Consider the following 14861-nt stretch of genomic DNA (forward strand, 5'->3'; position numbering starts at 1 on the left):
AAGAGCATTACTCTTAATCGAACCCACAATTTTGACACCAATTGAACTCTTTAAGCACTATGGTCTAAAATCATACTACGAAAGTACCGATTCAGAGTATGAATCAGTGCACTCGGGAGAACAACAAAGTAGGTCAGAATCAGACTTAGTGCCCCAATCTTTAGAAACACTCGAAACTGAGGAGGAAACTTCTAAAAACAGCGTACCCATCAAAATTGTAAGAGCGGAAATCCACACGCAAGGTGATCAGATTCCTTTAGATTGTCCTAAATTGACCCCTAGTACCACAACAATCACTTGTCCGGCGGTTAATCATTCACAGTCAAGTGTGAATACTCAAACTCCTCAATCACAGTTAGCGTCCACTCCGTGTAACTATTTACCGTATCAAGGACTACAAAGTCGGAAAGTCTCCTTTACTCCAGCGTCGATCGTTGATCAGTCAAACAAAATCATGCAAAACAAACCGTCAGGAGAAACAAACCAAGACATGTCCATTAAAATATACGTTAAAGAATTGAGCCGTTTGATAGAATCCGGAATGGATTATGAGGATGCTTCTAAAGCAGCTGATTGTATTGTGCAACACATTCTAACGAATACTAAACGTTGCATTAATTCCTCTCAGAAAACAAAGCATAATGGACAGCCTGAGTTAGAACTAGCTCTCAGCCTTCATATCTTACCTCAACCCCTTTACATACACAACCACTTCCGTTAAGTGGACAAAGTGTAAAAATCCCAAGCATGTACAATAAGCAAAGTAATAACGGAGCAACTCCAAAGTACTCAGTTACCAGCTCAATTCCTAAAATGAATCCCTTAGTAATGTGTCCGTCAAAAGTAAACAGTATAGGAAACACAAACAATTTTATTTCTAACGCCATCGATAAAAAAAAAAGTTACAACAAAGCCAAGCAATGACATTATTTAGTAACGTCGGAATTTACGTAGACCGTGATCGCTCCGGTCGCTTTGATGACTGGCTTGCACATCAAGAATAAATACTGGTTTTAGGCGATTTTGAGGAGTCCAGAAAAATTATCTTACTACGCTCCAAATTGTATGGTGAAGCGGCTGATGAGTTTGATAACTTTAAACTTGAAAACCCAATTAGCGCGCAAATTTACGACAGAGTAAAAGAGCGTTAAATTAAACTTTTCCACTCTACAGAGACCAGATCTCAACAAAGCGTTGAATTTCATAATATGCAACGGGAACCCGAAGAGAATATGAGACGTTATGCGAATCGTATACGCAAGGCCTTCCACTTAGCGTATCCTTTAAAATCCACGATAGATAAAGCAACAGCTTTTTCCAGAGAACAAATCATGATGGACAGATTTCTAGAAGGGCTGTCTTTCGACGTCCAGCCAAGACTAAAGTATAAAGAATTCGAAACTTTTGAAAAACTCATAAAAAAAGCTGAAATGACGGCAATGGCAGTAGAAGAAGCCCAAGTTAGATCCAGACTAAACGCTTTTCAGGCCAAATACGTCGAACCTAATAGAGAATTGACTAAAGTAAAGGAGGCTTTAGATCGCCTTAGTACCCAGGTGGAATCAAACACTCACCAAAAACATTTAGAAGAAAACATGGAGAAAATGCAAAGACAATTATCTACCAGGAGAAACGTGAGTTTTTCACAGCGCTCACCACAGTTAAACCCTCCAATCAATAAAACAGGGGATTTATATTTTTGTGATTTTAACAACGATTGGGGATATCACTCAATAAGCAATTGTAAAGCAAGGGAGAGACAAGCTAATGATAAATGTCTTCGTTGTAAAGAAATTGGACACCGGACAAACTTTTGCCCCCAGATAAAAAATTTGAAACCCACTCCTCCAGAGGGTTATGACGGAAATGGGAAAAAACTCCCTTTGTTTGAAGAAAGGGGAAACTAAAAACTACCGAAGTAAGCGTTGGGCCCCTCGGTGGAACTAAGAAAAAGCCACAAAATCATATAAATAGTTTAGCAGTAAAATATACAGTTCCTAGGATAAGAATAAAAATAGGAAATTCTGTTGTAAAAGCGCTGTTTGACACTGAAGCCGAGAGAAGCGTTATTAGCAGCACATTTTTTCATAAGCTTAAAGAAGGAAAGGAATTAATTAATTTCACTAAAGAGGTAGATGTGGATCTTTTCAGCATAAATGACAGGCGCCTTGTCACGGAAGGCACAATCACCGTTAACTTTTTTGTGGCAGAAGAAACGCCACGCCAAGCACTTAGGCAGAAATTCATAGTTGTAAATGGAATTGTTGAAGATTGCGTTCTAGGGCACGATGCACTTTGGAAGCATCAGTTTATCTATAACGGAAAACGACAGTCCATCTACTGAGTCCCGGAAATTGATCACTTCCAGGAAACAGAAAATCCCTTTGTGATTAGCAAATCTTTGAGAATTCCTCCAAATTCCACTAATTTCCTAGAGACTAGAGAAGAGGAAACTCACCCTTTCAACCCTCTCAATAGTTGTCATTTTGTTAGATGCTGTAATATTCCCTCCGGGCTTAGCTTGGAACCCTACATCTCTACGACACCAAATCGTTCGCTCCGTGTGGTGGCTGTTAATGGAACAGATAAAACCATATTTCTACCTCGCCTTACAGTGTTAGGAGCCCTTCGTATTTCCAGACCTTCAAGAAAGCCTGTTGAACAATGGCTTCAATTAGCGTACCTTCAGCTCCAATCAACACAGCAGCCGTTGAGTCGGCTCTTCCAGACATAGATGAGGAAAACAAAGAGAATTTGCGTAGATTAATAATAAATAACTATAACAGTTTTGCTTTTAAAACAAGTGAGTTAGGCCATACTACTTTAGTAAAACATGTCATTGACACACAAGGACAAGGTCCTATTCGTCTAAGGGCATATCGCACGTCTCCAAAGCAAAAAGAGATAGCTAAAAATATAATCGAGGAACTGATGCAAAATAAAATAATTCGTTATTCAATGTCCCCGTGGGCAGCCCCGATAGTATTAGTAAGTACGAAAACAGGGGATGTCCGTTTGTGTGTAGATTTTAGAAAATTAAATGCAATTACAAAAAAAGATTCTTTCCTTTTACCTCGTATTGACGACGTTTTAGATTTACTGGTGGGACAGAGGTATTTTTCCACATTAGATCTTGCCTCCGGATATTGGCAAATTGAGTTCGAGGAGGAATCCAAAGAAAAAACAGACTTCATAGTCGATGGCAATTTATACGAATGGAATCGTTTTGGCATTTGGTTTAACCAACGCCCCGCGAACGTTTCAAAGACTGATGAATTCAGTGTTACGAAAAGTTATTGGAAAAATTTGTCTCGTTTATTTTTATGACATAATAATTTTTTCAAGAACAATTGAAGAGCATTTTACCAATTTGAAGACTGTTTTTTCCCTCTTAGAAAACGCGCACCTAAAAATGAAATTGTCAAAATATGAATTTTCAGTGCAATTCGTTTCCTATCTTGGACACGTAATCACGGCTGAAGGAATAAAACCAGACCCTGCTAAAATTGAAACCCTTGTGAATTTCAAAAGACCTGGTACAGTAAAATAATTACAATCTTTTTTGGGACTAGCCAGTTACTACAGACGATTTGTAAAAAAATTCTCTACCGTCGCCCACCCCTTGTTATCACAGACTAAAGGAAAACCTACTGTGTAACTTGGAAAACAGATGAAATTGCAGCTTTTGAGTACTTGCGACAATGTTTAATATCAGAACCTATCTTGATATATCTGGATTTTTCAAAGGAATTTCTGATTTACACGGACGCAAGTAACTATGGCTTAGGAGCCGTCCTTTCTCAGATGAAAGACGGAAAGGACCAACCTATAGCCTATGCAAGCAGACATCTTAATAAAGGGGAAATCAAGTATTCGACAATAGAAAAAGATGCCGCAGCAGTAGTGTTTGGGATAAAACGTTTCTGACATTACTTACAAGATCAACCTTTTGTTATTGTAAGCGATCACAGGCCTCTTCAGTGGTTACTCTACAGTGGACTTTTAAAGACGAAACAGGGCGACTAGGTAGATGGGCGATCTTGTTATCTAATATGAATTTCAGTGTTCAGTACCGACCAGGTCGAGTACACGAAAATGCTGATTTTCTTTCAAGAATACCGATGAATCTAATATCTGCCATTCCTGCAGACAACAACGTAATGTGTCAAGAAAAGCAGAAAGACTCTCTGTGCAAAGCAATCGTTACGTTTTTGGAACAAAATGAACCTTGGAAAAAAGAAGATGGCCCGATGCCTTCTTGGGTCAGGGAAATAGATTATTTCTTTGTTGAAAATGGTCTTTTATGTAAACACTACGAACCTACGTCAGTGAAAAGAAGAAACTTTGAACAGTGTCAAGTGGTTGTTCCACTTTCTCTAAGAAAGCAACTTTTACAAGAATACCATGATTCCCCATTGTCAGGACATATGGCAGCTAGGCGAACATTCTTTCGTCTAAGGGACAAATACTATTGGCCTACCATGTTACGGGATGTTAAGGAATATTGCACTTCTTGTGAACCTTGTGCGCTGGGACGTCGAGTGAACAGTACGAAAGCTTATCTTAACCCGTTAGACCTCGCTACAAGACCTTTTGAAGTATTGGGCTTAGATTTTCTAGGTCCAATCAAACCGCATTCACTTTAAGGAAACAATTATATATTAGTAATCACGGATTACTTTTCTAAATGGATAGAAGTCATTCCTCTTACCAACTGTACCGCCCTCAGTACTAGTAAAGCCTTAGTAGAACGAATTATTTTACATCATGGTCCCCCGAAAGCAATAATTACAGATCGAGGCAGTAATTTTACTTCTGAATTATTTTCTGCCCTTTGTAAAGCTTTAAACATTAAACGCATGAAAACAACTGCGTATCACCCTCAGACTAATGGGCAAACAGAGCGATTCAACAAAACTGTTGTTGAAATGATAAGGAAATATTTGGAGAATGGATTCGAGCGGTGGGAGGATATTTTAGGCCCCGTTGTTTTCACTTATAATAATTCTGTCCACTCGTCAACACTTGAGACTCCATATTTTCTAAATCATGGTCGTGATCCAGTCATGCCGATTGATCAATTCCTCCGTCCTCTTCCCCCAGTAATAGTTACTCCCTCAGACTATAAAAGTCAAATTATGAAACGCTTACACGAAGCCTTTCAACTTGTCAAAATCAATCTTTCCCAAGCTCGTGAACAACAAAAAGCCCAGTACGATAAACGCGTAAAAGAGCAAAAATTTAACGTAGGAGATAAAGTTTTACTGGATATGCGAACGTCCTTGGCGGGAATAAGTAAAAACCCTTTTCGAATTTTGAAAGTAAGCAACAATAGTACTGTGGAAATACAACAAAACGTAGGAAAACAAACTCAGCTTGTACATGTTAATCGAATAAAACCCCTATTTGAGTCAATGATCTGGAAAGACGAACCAGGTGTCGACCTTTTAGATGTAAGAATTGAGAACTAAGCCGAAAAATTCGTACAAGAAATCGCAGATGAACTCGAAACTTTTCCTCTACCCCTAGAAACAAACCTTCAATCTGAGTTAGAACAAATTCCCTGTGAAAAAGAAACTCCTACTCAAAATTTGAAAGACCCCCACCCACAATTCCTCCTACTCCAAATTTAATAATAAGTTCACCAACAATTTCCTTACCTTCCAACCGATTCCAGAGACGTCAACCTTACCCATACAACCAGAGCGTCGCCTCGGTTTACGTCCTCGGAATCTTTTAAAACGAGTTGTCAAATTCGGAAATTGTATTGCTGTAAATTTTTTTTTGTAAATCACGTTCGAATCACTTTAACTATCTTTAAACCGTGTTTAAACTCTAAAAAATTTGTATTAGTAATCTTAATAATTCATACAATGGATCCCTGAAATTGATTTTGAAATTACTTTTCTCATAGATTATGTCTTCTACCTCTCCTCGTCATACCGTTTTTCTATCGCCTCCATGCTCTTAACATCACTATTTGTATTTGTACGGCTTCTCAGCCAACAGGGTTCCTAAAATTCACTAGCGATGACTGTGATTATCAAATAAGCCCCCTTCCCGCTATTCCAGTATATTATGATGTCTATTCTACTCTTCCCCAAATCACCCGTTTTGTTGGCCATTCGTGTACCATGTGGCTGGAAAAGAAATACATCTATACTGACTTCTGGGGTTGGCAAACTCCAAGTCAATCAAGAGAGCCAATACAAGTCAATGCACATGAATGTGAAAAAATGCGTGATTCCCGATTGTGCCATGTCAGAAGCATGGACTACTTAGGAAACAATAAGTGGTCGTTCGAACGTATTCCAAATGTGCAGGGTAGCTGGCTTCAAGTCACAGCTGATCAGCTGATCAACTGTCGATTAGAAGAAGTTACTTTAGAAACTGAGTGCGCTAACTGTACGATAAGCTCACCCATTGGCGATATACCGGGAGGGATCAACGGATCCGTTTCTCACAACCTAGTGACCATTGTCTGGAAAGAATCGTTAAGAGAAGTTCAACAGTGCAAACTAAGGATTGTGGAAACAGGTATCGCTCAACGTTACCTGACAAACAACAGTGAAATTGAAAGAATTCGTGACGTCAAACAACAACTTGACTTTGTTTACAATACAACTAACAAGAAATATTGTAATTCATCAGAAAAAAGTTACAAACAAGTAATCGGAATGGACAAAGTTATTTTACGTTTACATTCTTTAACTGATACCAATGCTTATCCGAGTAAACCACTGGAAGAAGACATCGAAAAAATTGCTGACATTATTCGGGCTGAAATCAGTGGAGCGGCACATTCTCAATACGCACGAGACCGAACTACCGATGGAATAAATGGAGTGGCTCGAGAAATTCGAGCTCTGCAATGTGAAATCGAGTGCTGGCACACAAAACTGCTATCGCCACCGCACAACACAGTGGATGGCTTGCTGCCAGTTACCTTAATTTACCCACATGTAGCAAATTGATAGCCATTAGTGAATCGATCAGCGTCTATCAATGCTCCCCGAAAAATTCAACGATCACCACTGAAATCACAAGCTGTGGTCCCCAACCCAAACTCGGCGACTACACTTTAGACACTGTAGGATGGGAACTGACGCCTTACACCCCCTGTTACTGGCACAAAAATTTCGTCAACATTAACGGCCGAGCACATTTCTACAAGAACAGTTCTTGACATCCAATCGTCCCCAGTGTAATGATCCAAGGACATAGTTTGATCAACACTTTGCCGTATGAAATTGATAAGCTACTCGCACTAAGTTTACACCCCGCGCTAACCCCCCACCCGATGAGCACTGCAGCTGCAATCGCCGAGATAATTGCTGCTGCTAAAGAAGAACATAGCATCGACCTTGGAAATCCTTTTCACATGAGCACTCTTCTTTCCTCACTCCAAAAAGAAAAGAACGTTTCCCTGTCGTCTAAGATTCTTAGTTGGTCAAGTAGCATTTGTAGTCTTCTAGGGATGGGATTTATCGGATTTATTTTCTTTCATTTTTGTGGAGTAGGTTCCCTTATTGCAAGATACATACCTTGTTGTTCTTTTCTAAGTACTTGTAACCCTTTCACTTGCTTCACCAAAACATCTGATAATGATGTAGAAGTAGGCCACCCCGCGTTATTAAACCCCTCAAATCCATCCCCACCCATTACTATTGTAAACTTACCCGCCTCTATTCAACAACCCGCCCCGGAATTTTTTGCCCAATCAGCCCCTTTTCTACAAGAAGAGCCGGGGCGCTCATGACGCTTGATATTTCCCTTGTCTAGTGCAGCTTCAGCAAATAGCCAAACAAACAATTTCAAAAGTGAAGTTTCAAACACCTATTTTTGTGTGTTTTTTGAGTAAACTTAATAATGGCATTCTTCATTCCAATCCTTGATCATGAGACAAAGTTGCAGAGGAGCCAATTTGCGCAAAAATATTTGTGTTCTCAAGAACATTTTTGGACAAAGGCTGTGTTCGTTGACGAACAACGTTTTTCGTATGATATTTTTTCAGGTTTTTTTTGTGATAACATCAACTAATTCCTCAAACTTTTCTTTTATAGATTTGACGTTGATGGTCATATAAATTTATACTCTGGCAGTCATGGTAATAACATTCCAAACACAGTCCCTGTATGGAGTTGCATTGGTTTGAATATCGTGCCCAATGTCATAAAAAAACTTTCCTGCAGACTCGATACAAAACAGTACAAAGAGTTGCTGAATACTCATGTACTTCCTTACTGTGCTGGACAGAAAATCGTTCATGATTACTTCCCAGTCCACTACTCGTTATCAGTAAAGGAGTATATCAAGTCGAATGACCTCAAAATTTTGTCAGACTGGCCAAGGAAATCAGGGGACCTGATGCCTCTTGAAAATGTATGGAGGGAAATAATCCATCGATTTGAAACTGCAGGGACATTAGCAAGCAATATAAATGAACTATGGATTGCAATTTGTCAAGTTTTTAACGACTTGAATGGGGAAGGCTATTTCAGTGATGTAATCCTTGACATTCCTCAGAAATTACGCAAAGTAATAGAAAACGATGGAGACTGGGTTAACGTCAGTTAATTGTAATAGTACAACGTGTTTTCAAATAAAATAAAATTTTTGGAAAACGAAATGCTTTTCTCGTTTAATTTATTGTTTAGTAGCGAGTGTTACCGCCTTTTGCGTGTATGACTGCCATACACCTCTTTCTCATCGAAAAAATGTATTTTTGTAGAATGTCCATGGGAATATCTTTCCATACCGCTTGCACCATTTCCCACATTTTTTCTTTAGACGTCCTCATACTTTTCTTCAAACGGGAATCGATATAGTCCCAGATTGCTTCAATAGGATTGAGATCGGGACTCTGGGATGGCCAAACCATCCTTACGATGTCCCCTAAAATGGAAATTGAAAATAATGCTTTTAAACAATAAAATTATAAAACTAGGTACCCAATTTCTCATTTTTTTTCGAGATAGTTTCTGCAAAATTTTGATGAATGTTTGGGGTCATTATCCTCCTGGAAAACAAATCCCTTCCCAATGAGTCGTTTTCCTTCTGGAATGGCTGTGTGCACTAATATGGAATGATAGCCTTTTTGGTCCATTATTCAAACAATTCTTTTTAGTCGTGTTACACCATTAGCCGATATACCACCCCATACCATGATGCTCCCACCACCGTGCTTTACCGTGGGCAAAAGGCATTCTTCATTGAATCTCTCACAAGAACGTCTGCGGACGAACATGCGGCGCTTACTGCCAAAGAGTTCGAACTTGGATTCGTCAGTAAAAAGGACTTTTGTCCATTATTTTCGGGACCATTTTACATGTTCTTTTGCAAATGCCAATCTTTTTTTAACATTGCGTTGGGATAGTAGAGGTTTTCTGGCAGCTACTCTGCCAATCAGACACCATGAATGCAAAGCGCGATTGACACATGAATGCGATACGGGCACTTTGCGTCCATGATTAAAATCCTCTGTTAGGACGGCCAAAGTTTTGCGACGATCACGTAACGCACACAACTTTAAGTAACGGTGATCAGAGTAATTTAGTTTGGAGGGACGACCACTTCGTGCTAAATCTGCACAACTACCTGTTTTTTTAAATCGATTAATAGTATAATAAACTGTTGACATTTTGCACCCAGTTAATTCGCAAATTTTTTTCACTGAATATTTTAACTTAAAAAAGGTGATTATTTTACTTCGTTTTTCAATACACAATTGGCTTCTTAAACCACCAGCCATCTTTTAGATGTGTCCTAAATGTTTGTATCTTACATACTGCCAATATTGTAAGCCCTATGAGTCATTTCTGTAGCGAAAGACCAAATTATTTAAATTAAGAGAGAAACCTAAGATTCGAACTTTGCGCATTTTTCTCTCCCTACCCCAAACGAATTGAGCTATGAGCGCCCCTAGTGAGGTTTTTTGAAAAATAAAAAATATAAGCTGTAAAACTGTAGGAAAAAAAACAAAGGGTTTCTAAGGATTCGGCAACTCTGGTTGATGCCGCAAAAAAGGGATTTTCATAATTTCGTTTTTTAAACTACTCTAAAATCGTAGAATAAATAGAGAAAAATCTGAAAATTAGGGTACAGATAGAACTAACGAAGTTCTTTTTTTTAAGCCTTCTTGCATCTTCGTAGCCCTAGTTGTTTGTTCAATAAAGTAAGCCAAAGTGGCCTCATTTGCATAAGGTCCTCTCGGCTTTCTAAAGACTTTTTCATCGAATTTTCAACCACCCTTCCCATTAAAATAAAATTCTTGAAAAAATAAGGGACGTTCTCACTATGTATGAGAACGTACACACAAAAAATAGTATCATTTGGGTAAAAATTGTAGCACTGAGAGAACCGCAAAAATGGCTTTTTAACGTAAGGTTCTCTCAGGCTTCCAAAGAGTTTTGGTAGGTACTGTATATGTAAACAGGATCAAATATACTTGTATTCAACGTGAATACATTGTTATATTATGAGTTTATACTTCTACATGTAAACAGAATCAAATATACTTGTATTCAATGTGAATACACTTTTATACCATGGGGCTTTACTTGTATATGTAAACAGGATAAAAAATACTTGTATTCAATGTGAATACTTTGTTATATTATGAGTTTATACTTCTACATGTAAACAGAATCAAATATACTTGTATTCAATGTGAATACACTGTGATACCACGAGTTTTAACTTCTATATGTAAACAGAATCAAATATACTTGTATTCAACTTGAAAACACTGTTATATTATGAGTTTATACTTCTACATGTAAACAGAATCAAATATACTTGTATTCAATGTTAATACCCTTTGGTACCATGAGTTTTTACTTCTATATGTAAACAGGATCAAATATACTTGTATGCAATGTGAATACACTGTTATATTATGAGTTTATATTTCTAAATGTAAACAGAATCAAATATACTTGTATTCAATGTGAATACACTGTTATATTATGAATTTATACTTCTACATGTAAAAAGAATCAAAGATGCTTGTATTCAATGTGAATACTGTTACGGTTTAACAAGAAACTGAACTAAAGAATTGAGACGTACGCTACTTAAGGAACTATTCAACAATGTATTTACCGCGAGGGGCAGCCAGACAGACCACCGTCAGAGCTCCCTCTTGAATCAAAGCCAAACAACAACTGCCACACACCCTCGCCGTTTGTCTTCGGCCGAGAGTGTGTGCAAAAAAAGGGTGAGGGAAAAAAGGGGGGTCGCCCCATCTGGCGATACAATAATCAAGCATAAACGGCCTAGGCCTTCTAGCGGTTAGGCCGAGATGGCGGGCCCGCAACATTCGGCCCTTCCTGACCTGCGTTTCGCTTTCTGCCTGCGACTTTCCATACCAACACAAAACATAAATACAAGAAAGTAAACACTGAACACAGCTAATGAAAGGCGCATTTCTCTCTAATATTCTAGCGCCAAGCGAGACGCAAAAAAAAGGAGAAAAAAAAAAAAAAATATTTCAAACAACTGAAACAAAGGAACAGAAAGGAGACAAGAGAGGAAAACACTTCATGAGCAACGCCAACGTGTGAATGGAATTGGCGCGCCGACTGACAAGTAGGGGATTATAGACACAAGAAGGAAAGTACGAGGAAAGGGAAGAGTAACTAATGAACTGCTCTTAACTACCCCAGATAGAGCTACTACGACTTGGGCGGAAGCTCACCTTAACTTAAATTCCATCGATAGGATTTGATTCACGTGGAAATGAATTAAATAGCAACAGGACAATTATAATAAAATTAAGCTACATGGTAATAATTGCAACGGATTGGAGAAAAAAGACACAAATTGGGAGGGAAAATACAAAAAAAAACAAAAAAAGAGACAAAAACAAAACAAAAAAAAAAATAGGGAAGACAAGTAATTCGACAACACCGGCCAAGGCTTCTAAGGTTTTTCCATGACGTAATCAAGCTGCCATCTTGGCTTCTGTCGGATTCTTCCATGCCTAGTTGTACTGGGCTCCAGTTGTTGCGGCGGAGTTATTGACGCTATCGGAGGAGGCAGGGTAAGCACAGGTGACGGGACCACCTGAGTTTTTCGCGCATGGCCGCTTATGATGGTGCTAGACCCAGTTTCGCTGTCATCAACGTCTTCGGCCTCATTCTCGCTAACTTCATCGTCAATTTCTTCCTCTACTCTAAGTCGAAATAACTTGAGTTGACATACGTGAGCGTTGAATCGCCTCCACCTCTTCCGTATCCTTTTGGCCGGTAAGTCTTCTACGAGGTAGGTTGTTGGGCACACTTGACGCACAATCTGGAATGGACCGACAAATTTAGGGAGAAATTTTTTTGATAAGCCAATCTTCTTTATGTTTCGGCGCACTAGCACTGTATCACCCGGTTTAAAGGGAGCTACCGATCGTCGACGTTTGTCAGTATAACACTTGTATTTTTTTGTTTGCAAGTTATCTTTAGGCGTACTGCCCGGCGCATTGCACTAACACGACGCAGAAACTCTTCACGCGTCTCTGGGCACTCATTAGGCCAATCAAATGCGTTGTCACCTGCGTGATTAGGTGTACGACCATATACGAGCTGGAATGGCGAATATTCTGTGGTCGACTGCTTTGCGGTGTTAATGGCTGCAATCGCGTCCGGAAGTAAGTTGTCCCAGTTGTTATGGGTTGGGTTTAGGTAAGCAGCAAGCGCGGACGTCAGTGACCTATTCATCCGTTCGATAAGTCCATTTGTTTGTGGGTGTTCCGCTGAAGCGAGGACATGCTTTACACCCCAAAGCCTTACCTCCTCGTCCATCTCGGCACTGGTGAACGCACTGCCTTGATCACTTATAATCCGAATCGGCACGCCGTGTCGGTTGATTACTTGGTTTTTGATGAACCGGGCTAGATGAATTGTTGCCGTAGTTGGTACAGCCTCTGCTTCGACCCACTTCGTTAAGTAGTCGATGGCGACGATTACGTGCACATTGCCTCCGTCAGTTTCCTTCAGCGGCCCCAAGTGGTCGACGCCGATTGTATGGAATGGGTGTGATGGTGGGGGGATAGGCTCCAGAAGGCCGGCGTGGGGACGAGATACGTGCTTAAAACACTGACAATGAACACAGGACAACACAAAATTACGAACATGTTTTGCCATTCGTGGCCACCAAAAACGATCAGACAATCGGGAAAGGGTCTTTTCAATACCAAAATGACCACTTGTCGGGTTGTCGTGGTTACGGCTCAAAATTTCTCTACGCATAGTGGAGGGAACTACTAACAAAAACTTCCGCCCTCTATCAATGGAATTTCTTTTAAATAAGACCCCCTTAAATAAAACAAATTCAGAGTCTGGGTTAGTAGATAGGTTAGTAAAGAGTGGTCGGATCTGACTATCAATTTGTTGCAGATACGCCACTTCAGCCATTGAGTAATTGTTTGATTTTAGAACGCAGCTAAGATGTTCTGTCATGGAGGTCCCAGTTACCGTTAGAGGTACGGCAGGGTTCCGTGAGAGAGCATCCGCTACGGGATTTTCGGCACCCTTTATGTGCCCAACGTGAAAATCGTATTCTTGCAATTCAAGAACCCACCTAGAAAATTTACCTACTAACTCTTTTTTTGAAAATAACCACTTCACAGCTGAATTATCAGTCTTTACTTGAAATGGACGTCCATAGACGTAACATCGAAATTTTTTAAAGCCCACACAAGGGCAAGACATTCTAACTCGTTAGAATGATACCTACCTTCCGCATCTGTCAGACGCCTGCTAATAAAAGCGACGGGTCTTGGCCCGTTCTCGGCGGGTTGCATCAAAACGGCTCCCAGGCCGAGATAACTCGCGTCCGTCTGGATTTCTACCTCCAGCTTGTCATCAAAGTGGGCTAAGACGGGCGTGTGGCATAGCCGCTTGACAAGGGTTCCTTTTGCCTTCTCCTGAGTTTCTCCCCAATCCCATCTCGCATTCTTTTTCAGCAGGGCGTGTAGTGGATGTGCAATGGCCGCAAAATCCGCTATAAACTTTCTGTAAAAAGAAGCTAGGCCTAAAAAGGCTCTCAAAGATTTTACATTATTGACTGGGAAATCAGTCAACGCCGAGACTTTTTCTGGATCGGGGCAAATTCCCTCCCCACTGATAACATGCCCCAAATGTTTCACCCGAGACGTTCCAAACACACATTTTCTTAGATTGAGGGTTAAATTGGCTTTTTCTAGCGCCACGAGCACTTGCTGCAATCTCTCCTGGTGTTCCCCAAATGTCTTCCCGAACACCAAAATATCGTCCAAATAGACGAGGCACATTTTCCACTTTAGTCGCCCTAGTACACGATCCATAAGCCGCTGGAAAGTAGCTGGTGCATTTTCAAGACCGAACGGTAGTCTTTTAAATTCAAATAGGCCGTCGGGGGTCACAAACGCTGTCTTGTAGCGATCACTATCTGCAACCGAAACTTGCCAATAGCCGCTGGCTAAGTCGAGGGACGAAAAAATCTTGGCTCCAGCCAAACAATCGAAAACGTCATCCATCCTAGGTAAGGGGTACACGTCCCTTTTCGTGACGGCGTTCAATCGCCGATAGTCCACGCAAAACCGATGATCTCCTGATTTTTTTTCTGACGAGAACCACGGGTGAAGACCAAGGACTTTGGGAAGGTTGAATAATGCCATCTCGAAGCATTTCGCCCACTTTTTCGTTGATGAGATCGCGTTCGAATTTAGATACCCTATAAGGCTGGCAGAAAACAGGGTTAGCTTCACCTGTCTGGATAGTGTGTTCAACGTCACCTGTACATCCAATTTTGTCTACTCCAGATGGGGAACATTGGCAATGTTTAGCGAGCAAATCAAGGATTTCCCTTTCCTCTGCCAAAGAAAGGCC

The 14861-nt window shown here is 40.1% G+C and overlaps 1 protein-coding gene and 2 pseudogenes across 1 annotated transcript; 2 read left to right on the forward strand and 1 right to left on the reverse strand.

Moving 5' to 3' along the window:
• The first annotated feature begins 920 nt into the window (after window positions 1-920).
• Window positions 921-1949, forward strand: LOC123470212 (annotated as a pseudogene).
• A 4053-nt stretch (window positions 1950-6002) lies between these two features.
• Window positions 6003-7378, forward strand: LOC123470220 (annotated as a pseudogene).
• A 4544-nt stretch (window positions 7379-11922) lies between these two features.
• On the reverse strand, window positions 11923-14509 carry LOC123470258. Its single transcript, XM_045170335.1, has 4 exons — window positions 13641-14509; window positions 13467-13572; window positions 12462-13088; window positions 11923-12294 (listed from the first exon to the last, which is right to left on the reverse strand). The coding sequence occupies exons 1-4, from the start codon at window positions 14507-14509 to the stop codon at window positions 11923-11925; spliced, it is 1974 nt and encodes a 657-aa protein (XP_045026270.1).
• Window positions 14510-14861: the final 352 nt, after the last annotated feature.

Source organism: Daphnia magna, linkage group LG2 (assembly GCF_020631705.1).
Source record: "Daphnia magna isolate NIES linkage group LG2, ASM2063170v1.1, whole genome shotgun sequence".
NCBI classification, from domain to species: Eukaryota; Metazoa; Arthropoda; class Branchiopoda; order Diplostraca; family Daphniidae; genus Daphnia; species Daphnia magna.

Bases quoted from the DNA above. Each gene is read 5' to 3' on its own strand.
- LOC123470258 (XM_045170335.1), bottom strand. From the start codon at position 14,509: ATGGATGACGTTTTCGATTGTTTGGCTGGAGCCAAGATTTTTTCGTCC. The intron at 13,573-13,640 runs GTAAAGACTGAT...TAAATTTTCTAG, and splicing joins TCTATGGACGTCCATTTCAA to GTGGGTTCTTGAATTGCAAG. The intron at 13,089-13,466 runs GTAACTGGGACC...GTTCATTGTCAG, and splicing joins ACCCTGCCGTACCTCTAACG to TGTTTTAAGCACGTATCTCG.